At 42.8% G+C, this 13,971-nt stretch overlaps 1 protein-coding gene across 2 annotated transcripts in view; it reads right to left on the reverse strand.

Annotated features, from left to right (window-relative positions):
* Positions 1 to 13,971, reverse strand: part of ADAM22 (ADAM metallopeptidase domain 22) — a 1,118,190-nt gene that overhangs the window by 458,031 nt on the left and 646,188 nt on the right. For both annotated transcript variants that reach the window (XM_069211564.1, XM_069211563.1), the window contains exons 7-8: positions 13,394 to 13,463; positions 2,412 to 2,482 (exon numbers count right to left, since the gene is read on the reverse strand). In XM_069211564.1, coding sequence (XP_069067665.1) covers positions 2,412 to 2,482; positions 13,394 to 13,463 — 141 coding nt within the window. The remainder of the gene's footprint in view (positions 1 to 2,411; positions 2,483 to 13,393; positions 13,464 to 13,971) is intronic.

A 13,971-nucleotide genomic window follows, 5' to 3' on the forward strand; every position in this document is an offset into this window, starting at 1 on the left:
GCCAGTCGTTTCTCATTGAAAGTTCCAAACGGGGCACAAAAGATAAAGTTGCCAGTCAGTGGGTAGCACTTATTCTCCTCTTGAGCTTTGCTGGCTTCCAAGTCAGTTGTTTCCTTCCCAGAGAGATCCTCCCGCACCCAGGTTCAAGAGTTGTCCCCATTACAGCAATGTTCCTTCCATTGGATCTGAAGGTGTTGAACAAGCCATCCTTGTCTGCAAGTGTTTCTAACTCATGGTAGCCTGCAGTGATCCACAAAGAAGCACCAAAACAATCAAAGAGGAGCAAAAGAGTCTACAATTATCAATATGAAACTGTGTCAAAGCACAGAAGATTGGAAATCAACAGAGAGTACTGTTTCATTGGTAGGTTGTAAGAGATGGTTTATTGATGATCTTTATTGAGGGTGTAAGACTGGAGGAAAAGGTGAGTTTTGACCTCGCATTGGAAGAAGAGTAGATTTTCTTGTGCTAGGCAATCTTGGAATAACAGCTGGAAAGCATAGATACAATTTCTATTGTCTTGAAAATTAAAAAGAATGGAGAAACTATGAGTCTGGAGTGTGTCCTCTTAGAAGGAGAGTTTGGGTTTTAAGTAGAAAGGATTTGGCACGCTTGTACATGATGTGGGGGGCGTTTTGAAAGCAACTCATGCTTTATGGGAAGCTAATGAAGATGTTGCAAAGGCTCTCAAGTGTGACTGAATTTTTTGAGGCTGAAAAAGAGACTGTCTGAGGAAGGAACAATAGTTGTTAGGGTGGCAAACCTAGCGGTAAGGAATATCAATTAGAGCAGGGTTCTGCAAAGTCGGTCCTGGAGAGACGGGTCCATGCCAGATTTTTAGCATATCCACATTTAGAAAAATGTAGATTTCTGAAACAACCTTTTTCCAAATGTGGATATGCTAAAAACCTGGCATGGACCCGGCTCTCCAGGACCGATTAAGCAGAACCCTGAACTAGAGCATCATTAGAGGTCAATCCAACATGGGATTTAATTCTGGACACGTTTAGTTTCAATTTATGTATGCCTTGCATTATCCTAAGGGAAGGAGTGAGGCAAAGATCCTAATGCTCTGATTCTCTATGGCCTACACAATGCCATACTTCATCTTACATGGTCCCTCCAGGTCTTGTTGATATCAGAAGGTTCTCAAATAGCTCAGGTGTTTGAAAGTAAGCCCTGGAATTGGTTTCTGAGGAAAAGAAGGCTTGAAATCAGGTCACAGAAGGAAGAGGGTATAACTAGAAGGTAGCCTGTGGCTAAACTGGCTTCTTAAAAAAATGTGACACTCTAATTTACAGTGAAAATAAAATGACTCCAAGATGCAATACTTAGAGACTCAGTGACAAATGAGCATGAGAAAAGGTTCAGAAACTCTGAGGCTCCTGAAAAGGAATTCAATAAGGAAAGAAGGTCTCAATGGATGTGGTCTCAAAAGGAACAAATAAGTTACAACTAGGAAGCTCCCTTAAGGTGGTATGAAACCCCATAATCAGTGGCCTTCCCAAAAGATACATCCATTTGTAAACATCATGTCATGGCAGTTTCTCAAACAAACCTGATTTACAACCATGATTTATACTGGAAATCATTAAACAGAAAGCGGAAATACACTTTCTACTATGGGTGTTTTTTCCAATTTGAACACTCCTTGATAGAAAGTGTGGTGTCAAATATGAAATAGCACACTTACATATTACTTTTTATATTTCTCCTGCTGGAAGATGTTCTTTAATGTTAGGCAATTTTTTTTCTTCCATCCTTATTGAAATCGGGGTATTTTGTGTTTTTCACACCCATTTTCACATTATTTACACCACTTACTTAGAGAACTGCTCATGAAAAATGAGTTGGAAGTTGTAAGGATACCACAAAGTTTGACATTGCAAATTTTAGCTACCTTCCTAATGGTCACCCTACCTTCCGCACAACCAAGAGCATCTACCCTTAATAGTTTCATCTGCAGCTTTAACTGTCCTCAGTCCTGATTCTGTGGTACAGGATGTGGCATCTCTACTCACAGATGACATTTTAGTGTGCGTAGTTGCTTTAGGGAAAGCAAATAAATGTTGTGAATGTGTTCAAATAAACTTTACTCAGTGACTGCATTTTGTGTTATTTAATTTTCTATGCTCCCCAGTAAAAGTATTGGTGCTACACAGCTTACTTTCATATTAGTTTGCCCACACTTCAGTTAAAAAACCATCACCAAATAACACCCTAAAATATGATCTTAAACATCATGAGTATTTGGTATTCAAAAAAGCAGTGTGGGGGTACATAGGGCTGCCAAACCGCTAAATATATACACACACTGCACATATTCTATTTCAACCACGCCATATATTATTAACAGCCATCACTGTAAATGAGAAGCATATTAGTTTAGTAAATTGCAAACTATGACTTACCTGCCTTTTTTTCCTTTTATGTCTTGATTTAAAAAGTATTTGTGTTGAAGTGTCATTCAGTTGCCAAAATTCTAGACAGAAAGCAAATACATTACAAGGAGCAAAACTATTTAGTATTCAATGTCAACCGTATTTTGGCAGCTTGTATACATATCAATATTTTGCTGAAACTTTATATGATAATGACATGTGACTAAGCATTGTTGTTCGATTTTCCATTGTCATACTGCACATGTGTTTAAATAGGCTTACCATGTGTATAAAATAAAGAATAGTGGCAAAGAGGACCAAGAAAGGTATGATGCCAGTGAGTACCATCTTCAGAGGGAATAATCTCACAGAGTACATCATTTGAGAAGATGTGTTCCAGAAAAATAAAAATTGGAACAAAGCATAAACCTCACTTAAAAAAGTGTCTTAAAGGATGAACCTGTGGAGAATTCAATCTTCAACATTGAACAAAAACATGCAAGGCAATCCCTTGAAGGCAACACCCGCTCAGATATTAATCTTTTATAGGAAAAAGCGGAGCATGTCAAATGAAAGTCTTTTAAACAAGAAAATAATCTTTCCAAATCACAATTAACACAGGGTATGCCAAAGAGAGTGCAAATTTAATAATAGGCAAGTATAAAAGTAATAAAAGTATAAAAGATCCAGTAATCAACGATCGAACTATCTTCCTGACGATTTATCTCTATGAGTTGTTCTTGGGTACTCACAGTGTCATGCTAACTTGAGGCCAGCTGAGTGCAACCAAACTGAATACATCTGCTTTTCAAAACTCTGCTTTACAAGACTTGTAGGAGACAACCCAGGTCTTTGGATGTGGTGAACTTGCTTTGTCCTTAGCAAACCTAAGTTATTCCAATGTAAGACTATATATTTTTAATTGTAGTCTGAGAGGAATAAGGAGGTTGCATTGCAGTATACCATTAGCCAAGGCTGGACACTCTGCTTCTGGAACCATTTAGGACATCTTCCTACCCCGAAGAGTTGCAGGTCATTTTCAACAGAAGCTGTTCTTATTCCTGCAAACTTGAATTTTACACTAACACTTGCTGAATCAGTAACCACTTTCTTCCCAGGATCTAGAAAAATCACATAACAAATTTGAACATTTAAAACATTTGAGCTAACTCAAATGGCATGGTTGTTGTTCTTAAATGGCAGTGTGGTGGAGTTGCTGCTTTGGGGTATCATTGTTACGCAGAGGAATAAACAATGGAAATTGGAAAGAGTCTGTGACTCAGGCGGCAGGTACAACTGACAATCTATTTGTGACAGCAGTCTGTTGTAATACTGCAGATTTATATGGGAGCATATGTTATATTCTTGCTTACTGGACGTGTGACATTATTGTAACGATGATTGTTATGGGAGTACCTGTGCAGGGTGAGTAACAAACTAAATAGAACTGCAATGATGTTGCATATATCCAGCATGAATATGTAACAAGTGACTGTATGAGAACTTATATTATTTGGGCTTCAGGCTAATAAGTGGAAGTATGAAGAGTCATCCATTCATTACAAGATGATACAATTTACCTGACTGTGCATCAGTCTCATTCCCTACAACTAAGATGAACTGGCATGTACCACATATGCCCCATTCACCAAGAAACATTTGTGCCAAAGATGTTCATGCATGTCCCCTCATGCTTGCTAATCACCATCTACCTTCCAGTTTCACATTGGTAGCTGTTGTGCGTGTGTGTGTGGTGTGTGTGTGTGCGTCTGTGGGTGTTTTAAAGAGGGAAAGAGAGAGACAGCGAGAGAAAAAGGTATCAGGGATGGCACCAGTGAATTTCTCATCCTTCCTCTTCCACTTGGTGAAAAGCTCATGCAAGCATGGTACTCACTGGCATCATACTCACTTGGTCGTCTATGCCACTATTTATTTTGTACACTTATCCCAACACAATGTCTTCTCCTTTTGTAATCTAGCTTGAGCCCTGCAGTGCTGCATTAATCTGCTGCCCATGCTCTTTTTACAAATCAGTCTCTTTTCAATGGAAAATAAAATATCAAGATGTTTGCTTTTTGCTGTTGCATTGTCCTGTTGACATGTGCATCAACACAGAGTAAATAACATATGGCTCCAAAAGAATTATTCTGCAGGTGCTTTCATGGCTTTCCAGACTAGTGAAAGGCTAGTCCAAGAGTTAAATCTGGATTTGCACCTATTTAGGTAGAATAAATATGTCTACCATGTTGAAGCATTGCTGATATCTCTATTTATTCTGTCTAGCATCTTCTTAGACTGCTGTGCTGCCTCTTCTGCCATGTGCAGTCTGCGATAGCCATACAACTACACTACAAGCCACATCAGGAATCAGACAGTTATGGTGGGTATCCAGAGTCCACCCTGGACCTCTCGCTCTCTTGACTCCAGTTTCAATGTCTTTGTCCTCCCTTTCCACTCTAGCCCCATTTCTGCACCTCCTTCCTAATAAACCCCCCTCTGACAGTGGCCTCAAGGGGAGAGATGTCTCTCTTTTCGGCTGCCTCTGTACCCTAAGCCTTCTCTCTATGACTCCATGTAATTCTTTTGTCGTTAATATGTCTACATGGGTTCTAGAAATGTACTGACACATTTGGGACACATTTTCTAGATCCTCTTTTAAAATGCCTCTGATGTACTGGGATTTTAATGTGCAAGGTCGCTATTGCTTATATGACAGTCTTGCATTAAAGTGATAGCGCAAGAAAGGGAGGTGGACAGGACATGTCACCCTAATTAGCCAGTCTTTCCTCAGTCAATAGTTTCATTAGTGCCTGATGGCAGACCTGATTTTGGAGTCAACTCAGGCTCTACAATTCGTCCACCAGCCTTCCCCGCTCTTAAATGAGGTGGGGGAATGCAGAGCAGGGTGGACTGGACTTTTGAAGATTTCTGGCTAAACTCCTGTAACTGCCCTTCTCCACATAAAGCTCTGAGTGTCAAATAAACATATCTCTATATGTAAGGCTCGAATTATGCTTGTTGACAGCAAGGCAACACATGCCCAAAAAAATCGACTAAACGTAGTGTTATGCCATTTGGAGTACCAATAACACAAGTATTGGCAAAGCCAATATGCCCGACTTGATGACTATGATATTTCTAGTGTTTTTATTTAGATTTGCTTACAATTATATGCAAAATAAATACGGCATAAAGTAAAAAAAAGAAATGATGTAGCCTAAATGTGGCAGACAATTTGCTCGCAATAAAAAAGTTAATAATTAAAATTTGCACTGTGGCCTCCCAAAATGGTGTGCACTCCATAGGTAATAAGTGGCCCTACAGCACTAGGAGCTACCAGTGCAATCTGAAAACTAAGCAAATGGCCCAGTAAAAACGTGTAAAGAAATAAAGACAAAAAAGAAACAAAGGGGAGCTATAATAGCAGTAAAGGGAAAACTGAAAAAGTGCATCTCTAGTCCTAGCTTTATAACATGCTCATTTTTAGGAGGATGTGCATGTGTTCAGGAAAAATGCCATCACATGCATAGTAAGAGACGATGGTTATAGTCGGCTGACCCATTGCCACCGGCTGTAAGCTGTTGTGGATGGAAGCAAAATGCGAATGACTCTAGAACAGTCAAATGGCTGTAAAGGCTCATCCACAGAGGTGGGCGAGCCTTGAAAGCTTGAGTCTGGCTGGGGTCAGATGACCGGCAAGCTCAGCGTGGGGTTCGCTTGAACCCTCGAGCCCAACAAGAGCCGAGCCCAACCACTCTTTCTTAGACAAGGTTAGCTGTCAGAGCCTGTGAAAGCCAACATTCTTTGAAACGGACACGCTGTCTTTTGGCAAGTTTGACCAATAGCCTATGTGTCCGTGCTGTTGTTCCATAAATGTTTAACACAGTGTTGGCTTATACAGGCTGTGAAAGTCAGCATTGTGTTAAAACTCTAAAACACATCAAAACAAACTCCAAAGGCCCCTCCCCTAGGGGGAGAGTACATGGGTGAAGAGAGGCAGGTATGGATGCAGCCTTTGCTAAAACCGCTACACTGGGGAGGGGGGGATACCGATACATTAGAGGTGAGAGGGTGTGAGAGGGCGATGGCAAGAGGTAGAAGAAACGGTGTTTTCAGCACCACGTAATGTGAATTACAAAAAACATATTTTCATGGTTCCCATGCTGATTCTTTTTTTGTGGGCTCAGCTCGTATTTGGCGTCTTAGAGCCGAGCTAAACCCCTGGCTCGGCTCTAGCCCGGCTCTTCACATGAATTATCTTGCTTGCCCACCTCTTTTCACCCAAAGATCGTCCATTTATGTGTGCATTATGTATTTATGTATGTATAATATTTATGAACTTCTTTGGTTAAAAGAGCCTGGCAGGGTAAATTCTGACTTTATGCCCCTTCTCACTTTCCGATGGACATTTTTACCGCCTGCACTGCAGCACGTAATTAAACAGCGCTACGTCTGTCGGTGACGAAATGCCTGTGGATCATGTGGTTCGGGGGAACCCTCTTAAAAAAAAAAAGAGGAAATCACTACAGGGAAAACGACTGAGACAATATTTCCCCCCGCGAAATGTCAGTATGTCACCCTGGCAGACAGCAGACCACCTAACTGTCACGATACCACCGTGCGACACACGATATCGACTCCCTTCACACGGTCACCTCGTGAGGAGGCGATATCACACGGTGGAAGGGAAAAGGAGCTGAAAACCTCTCGGAGGCTTTGAACTATCCATTAACGTATGTGAAAACACTCCCGGAAATCAGCAATAGCGTCAGCAAGCTTATGTTTTTTTATTTTTTGGAGAGGGTCTAGGGACAAGTACCTCTTAGCTGCTTCCCAGCACCAGGCCCCGCTCCCTCAACGCCCCACCCCCTTCTTACAAGGTGTGATTTTTATTTTATTTAGTTGGCAAGTCTTTGATAGCTAAAGCCAGGGTCGGATTGGTAACGCGGCCATTCGGGCATCGGCCGGTGGGCCATTGCCTGAGGCCTTACTTTTTGGGCCGATTTGTTTGGTGCAATGATGCCCATTTTAAAGGGCTTGGGGATCAGCTATGTTGTCTGGCATTGACGAGGCTTTGACTCTAGCGGGGCTATGCACCCTCTCTGAAAGCCTCCAGCAGGGACAGGCGGTTTCCTCCCCATCCCCTGCGCCATTGTCCCTACCCGTCCCTTGCTGGGTCTGTCAGTTAGTGTGTGGGCTGGTTTGGTCCGACTACGGCCACACTTGAAGAATGCAGATCGAGTCCTGTGACAGAAGAGCAGAGAGAACGAGCCCTCTCACTGGAGCAGAGGTGTGAAGAGCTATTATCACCCCTCACCTCTCTGTAGGAGGCCGACAGTTTCCTACATCTGACCTCTCCCCTGCCTTGCTCCACATGAAGGGCATTGTGGTGGAGGGGCAGGCGGTCCTGAGCAGCCTCCCTGGAGCCCCAGTGAGGTGGGCCATTTCGCACCCCCACCTTCCCTTAGGAGACTGGCTTTGTACTGCCCTGACCCCTGCCCTGCCAGGCTCTGTACACTTGCACCACAGAGGGAGGGAGGGGGGATGGCAGGCAGCGTTGTTTGTCCCTGTAAAGCCGTGCACATTGGGACTTCCTGGAGGGAGACGTTTACGAGTGAGGGGGCGAAGAAAGGGTAGAGGACAAGCTGAGGGGGAGAGATAGACAGGCAGAGGGGGTAAGCTATTGAATCGATGAGAAAGAGAGAGAAATGGAAAGAGTAAGAGAGGCAAAGAAAGACAGGAAGATCGAAGATGAGAAAAATAAAGTGCTGTGTGGGGAGATAGTACAGCTGTGCTGCAGAAGGGGTAAAGAAAGTTACAGAAGAAAGAGAAACAGAACTGAGTGTAAGAGAGATCGTAAGATTAGAGACAGTGAAAGAGAAGAATGGGAGTTATAAAGATAAAGTGAGTGAGAGGTAGATAATTCTGTACGCATAAAAAGGAGAGTGAAAGATCAGACAAAAATGAAGCAGGCCATATGCCTCACTGGTGTCGCTCATTGGGGTATACAATTGTTGTGCAGTCATTCAAGAGCTACAGCTGCATGTCTAGACATGATATGACTACCTGTTTATCTGTAGTGTGTTTGTAGAGGATGGCCGAGTGCTTTCATACAGCGCTTCACTTTGCATTTTGCTAAGCACTATCTGCTCAAGTGTTACTTTTACCCCATTTATAAGTACTCAATATTCCTAGGATCAAGTTTGTTTATCCTTTATTAGGACACTTGACCTGCCCATCGCAGCAGATGTCAGCAACAGTCACAACTCCTTGAGCCCTCTTGAGTACATTACTATTAACAGCAGCCTCCATACCCTTGGTGCATTTGTGGGGCAGTTCACCAGGCCTCTACACAAACTGCTGCTTATGTCCTATAGCTCAGCAGTGAAGCAAGTTAAATATACTCAATCCCCATCTATAAGGGTGCGCGAGAGCATTCATAATAGGCTCAGTACATTGAGTGAGTACTGCCACATTTAAGCAGGTACCACTGGCTGCCACTTCAAAGAGGTTTGTAACAGGGCAGCAATAGCACTTCTAAACACATTGGTAATACTTCAGTGGGGCGATACCTGGATTTCTAATAAGGTTCTTAAAAATGTTGGGTGATGTTCTTCTCCTCTCCCACAGTAAAGGACATTTAAGCTTCCCACCACACCTACCGATGGCTGGGCACCCTCCGCACTCTCCTCCCTATAGCTGAGCACCTACCTCTCTCTCCTCCCTATAGCTGGGCACCCTCTGCACTCTCCTCCCTATAGCCGGGCACCTTCCTCTCTTTCCTTCCTATAGCTGGGCACCTACCTCTCTCTCCTCGCTATAGCTGGGCACCTTCCACTCACTCTTCCCTATGGCTGGGCACCTTCCTCTCTCTCTCTCCTCCCTACAGCTGGGCACCCTCCGCACTCTCCTCCCTATAGCTGGGCACCTACCTCTCTCTCCTCCCTATAGCTGGGCACCCTCTGCACTCTCCTCCCTATAGCTGGGCACCTTCCTCTCTTTCCTCACTATAGCTGGGCACCTAAGTCTCTCTCCTCGCTATAGCTGGGCACCTTCCACTCACTCCTTCCTATGGCTGGGCACCTTCCTCTCTCTCCTCCCCATAGCTGGACACCCTCTGCGCTCCCCTCCCTATGACTGGGCACCATTGCTTAATTTGTAAATAAAAATGTGCCTATGTCCAAAGCCCTCCTCTTAAATACATGGCTGCTGCAATTAAATGTGTGAACAGGGAATGCTGAGGCATCGTAATCCTGAAGCCATCTTGGGCCTCTTCAATCCATTCAAAGCCACTCCCTACCCCTTCAGCTCACTCTTGAAGCCTTCTGCTTTCTCCCATTGTGAAGCTTTTTCGTTTTTCTCTTCCTCCTTCTTTCCCATATATGTCTTTTGCTCGCAATAAATGCTTGAGGCAGAAAAATAAGTGCCAGCCATCAAAAGTAAGTGCTGGTGCTCCACACTGGAAACAACAAGCACAAATTAAGCACTACAGGGCACCTTCAACAATGCATTGCATCTTCATTGGGGACAATTGCAAAGGCCCAAACCTTCCAAAGTCCTCCTAATAAAATGAACTCTTGCTCTCTTTTCTCACACCTTTCACTCCCTATGTCAGTCTGTAGCTGTGTCTCTCTTACTTTCTATGTCTCACCACTTACTACCTTTCTCTCTGCCTCTCTTTCTCCTCTCACCCATCAGCTGTTCTAGCATCTCTCACTATCTGACACCATCCTTCTTTACTGAGTTCTCTTCTTTTTTGTCTACTTCCTTCTCATGCTTAACCTCACCTCCCTCTATTTACCTCACCTCTCTACCGCTCCCTTCTCATTGTACTACACCTTTGCAGCTTCATCTCTATCTACGTATCTCTTTGCGCCTCATTTCTTTCTACCTCACCGGTCACCAAAACCCTGCTAAAAATCACCCAGTCTCTCTGCCTACCCAATCACCTTTTTATGACCGCCGCTTTCTCTGCCTCACATATCATTCTGTTTCATATCTCTTACCTAACTCTTCTACCTAAAACCTTTACTTTCTCTCTCTCTTCACTGATATCTAGAATGTATGTGCCTACCTCTAATCTCTATTTCAGCCCTTTCTACCACATTTCTGTCCACCACGCCTCTTTCTTCCAAATACACCTCACTGAATACCAACTGTCTCTACCTCTCTGTCCCCTACTCTGTGTCTAACTCCACACCTCCCTTACCTTGACACTACCTCACCCTTTCTCAGCACCTGGCAGTCCTTTTCATATTACTGCACTGTCTTTCTCCTCCACCTGTTTTGCCTCTCTCACTCTCTCCGCCTCTTCTGTTTAATCTATTTCTTTACCTCACCACTCTATCTGTATGTCTCAGCTCTCTCTACCTTTCTCACCTATCTCTCTTCCTCATTTCTCTCTCTACTTCACATTTCATACCCTACTTCATCTTTTTCACGTCACATTTCTCCCTCTCTCACGCTTCCCAACCTCTCAATTTCTCTTATCATTTGAACACTCCCTCACCTCACCTCTCCACTTCTTTCTAGCTCTAATCCCATTGTGTTGCTTCTCTCACAACCGTACTGTTATCACTAAATCTTTCACTATCTCTAGCCATCTTTTTAAACTATCATTGTTTTTCTCCCTGTCTTCCAGCTCTTTCTCTCTGCTCCACCTTTAAACACAACTTCTGTGCTTCACATCTTTGGCTCTTTCTTTTTATATCCAACTACTTCACCTCCCTGGCTCTTCTTTCACTCTTTATCTGTCTCAAATTTCACTCTTTTTCTCCACCTCACCTCTGTCTCTACTTAACTTCTTTTTATAACAAATAATTTCCTTTTCTTACGTTCACTCTTCTCAACCTACCTTTCTCTCTACCTAACAGCACACTTTACCTAACCAATCTTTCTGTGCCTTAATTATCATTTTGCCCCTCTCTCTACCTCACAGCTGTCTCTATCTTGCATTTGCGTATATTTATGACTTATATTTTTGCCTAGGTACTCCTGCAGCAACCCTCTTCCTACATTACCTTTCCCTCTACTTCACCCCTCTGTGTACCCCACCATCTTACTTACATTTGATTATTAGCTTCCTTTATATGTATCGACCTCTCTGCCTCACTCCAAAATCTTATCTATCACTCTACATCCCTTTTCCTATCTACCTCTTCCTACATTTTCATATCTTTTTCCTGGCCTCCTTATCATTCCCTTCCTACCTGTCTGTCCTCATCTATCTATATCATCTCAGTTTTACCTCCCTTGTCCCTCTACATCTCACTAGAACATTCTCATTGCCTCTCTATCCCTTCAATTTTGCTTACTCAGCCGAGGAGGAGCTTACTTTCAAACCAGCGAAAGAAAGGAGGGACAAGGCAGGGGAAGAGAATTAAGCAGAACATAATTTTATTTCACCCAATATAACAGTGAAAATCCTCAGAGTAGTACTTTGATTTTCATGACTGCAGCAAGAGGGAAAGTGGTGAAGAGAGATTTATGTAAGATTGTAGATATTCATCAATCAAAGCTACAATCTGAAGCACTATGTGCATATGTTTTAATGTTATGCCCTGGTCCACCAAGCCGCCCTTACTGTGTATTTCCTAGAATGGGAGGAAATGGTGGATTAGATAGTGATTTGCATATAAAGAATTGTTTTTGCTTGACAAAAAACGTTTCTTTTTGCAGTTGAGTCTAAATGTTTTATCAATGATTGTAAAGGCTTCATTTTGGTACTATTTGGCTGGCAGAGGCAAGGTAGCTCCAGCTTTTGGCTGTTTTTGTGTGCCCCAGTCTCTGGAAGGTTAACATGTAATATAGTGTTGTTTGAGATGATGAAGGCTTACATTAACTGAAAATGTATTTTTTTTAAATCACAGCTCCTCTTAATAGGTGCCCCAAAATAGGTTCTGCCTGGGCCCCCATAAATCCTTAAGATGGCACTGAAAACACAAGAACTGTAGGGGGTTTGTGTGTCCAGACTGTCCCCTCACCCCTTTCTCATCCAGTCAGCAAAGTGGGGTTTCTGTAGGGAAGGGAAGGGATAATTAAGAATTTCCTTCCTGCCTCCTAATTTCCATGCCTACTTTTGCCAGACAAGAGCAATAAAGCACTTGATTCTACAATTCCCACTACCAGCAGCATTTAATCAAAATGTTGCAGGAGGAGGACTAGGAAAAGAGCTAATCAGCCCTGCAGGTCAACAGGAGAGCCTGCTTCAATAGACTGTGTTTCCGACCATTTCTTCAACTCCTTATATCCAGTCATTTCCTCCCTCTGAGAAAGGAATGCTGGCTTGAACCAAGGCCTTCAGTGGCTCACTCCAGTTCCTGAGGCCCAGGAAGAAGGCAGGCCACAACTAACACTTCCAAATCTAATCGGGCTTACCTAGCCCTATGTTTTCTGTAATTCTGTCAAGCCAGAAGGACCACAGGTCACCAAACCCAGAGGACAATCACATTCACCTATCACCCACACTCCCGTACCCAGAGGACTGACCAATGCAAGCTGTCCTAAACCCTTACATCTTGGGTTTGAGCTAGACTTCTATGATTGACACTGCAAGTATGTATTCAGCTTTTAAAGATACAGTATTTCTTCTTGTCTTGACCAATGTTGCTACCTACTATAAGCTTCTAATGCTTAATATACCACACATATTTGCAAAAATAAGCCCCCCTGATATTAATCCAGCATTATTTCATGAAATACGGCTATCCACGAATGTGGGTCACTATTTCTGGGGTGCCCGGGCCGTTTTTTTACCCCAATCCGACCCTGGCTAAAGCTGTCATTTCAACCCTAAACATAATAATATGAATAATTTCAGAAATTAAAATACTGACTGAATCTTTGAAGAATGTTGTCTGTGTTGTCACATATAATAGACACTGTCCTTTGCACAAAGATTACAATCAATCTACTGTGGCTTACTCCCGCCCCTATGAAAACAAAAGTTTATGCTCCAGACCACTTGAAACAACAAACAAGTACGGTATTTGAGACGGCAAACGTTAACATACCAGAGGGCAGTTCATCCCGGAGAGATTCGAGCACTTTTGATTTGTAAAGGGAGTGGAACTGGAGGTTTTCCTAAAAATAAAAGAACAAAGGAGATGATGTAAACAAACTGGTACAGGAATATAACTGAAACCATTCTTTTGAGCAAAATAAAATTACTTTGTCAATGACCTGGTTACAAATTATCCGAGTAAGGACTGCCTCTTAGGTAGAAGCTACCAAGAACACCACTGAGTCATTGCCATTAACTTAGATTAGGTGATAACACTTTACTGCAATACCACTGAGCTGTCCTTCAAAAATGCTTTGCTGTCTAATGTAGAGAGATCGGGCACAAATTTGGATCATATGTACCAATGACCGTGCATTTTCCTTGTTGGTGCCGCAGTGTGTTGTTTTATAGGAAGGTGTATCTCCTTAATTTGTTTGCACGTGTCAATCTGCAAACAGTGTTAGCAGTTGTAAAACACCGACGCATGCCCATGATAGCTGAAACTGGAGAAGACGAAACACCACCACTCTATTGTTCCTTGGATAGTGTTGCCATGTGTTGCGTTGTGACCACAGTTATTTACCAAGG

Source organism: Pleurodeles waltl, chromosome 10 (genome assembly GCF_031143425.1).
Source record: "Pleurodeles waltl isolate 20211129_DDA chromosome 10, aPleWal1.hap1.20221129, whole genome shotgun sequence".
In the NCBI taxonomy this organism is placed as follows: domain Eukaryota; kingdom Metazoa; phylum Chordata; class Amphibia; order Caudata; family Salamandridae; genus Pleurodeles; species Pleurodeles waltl.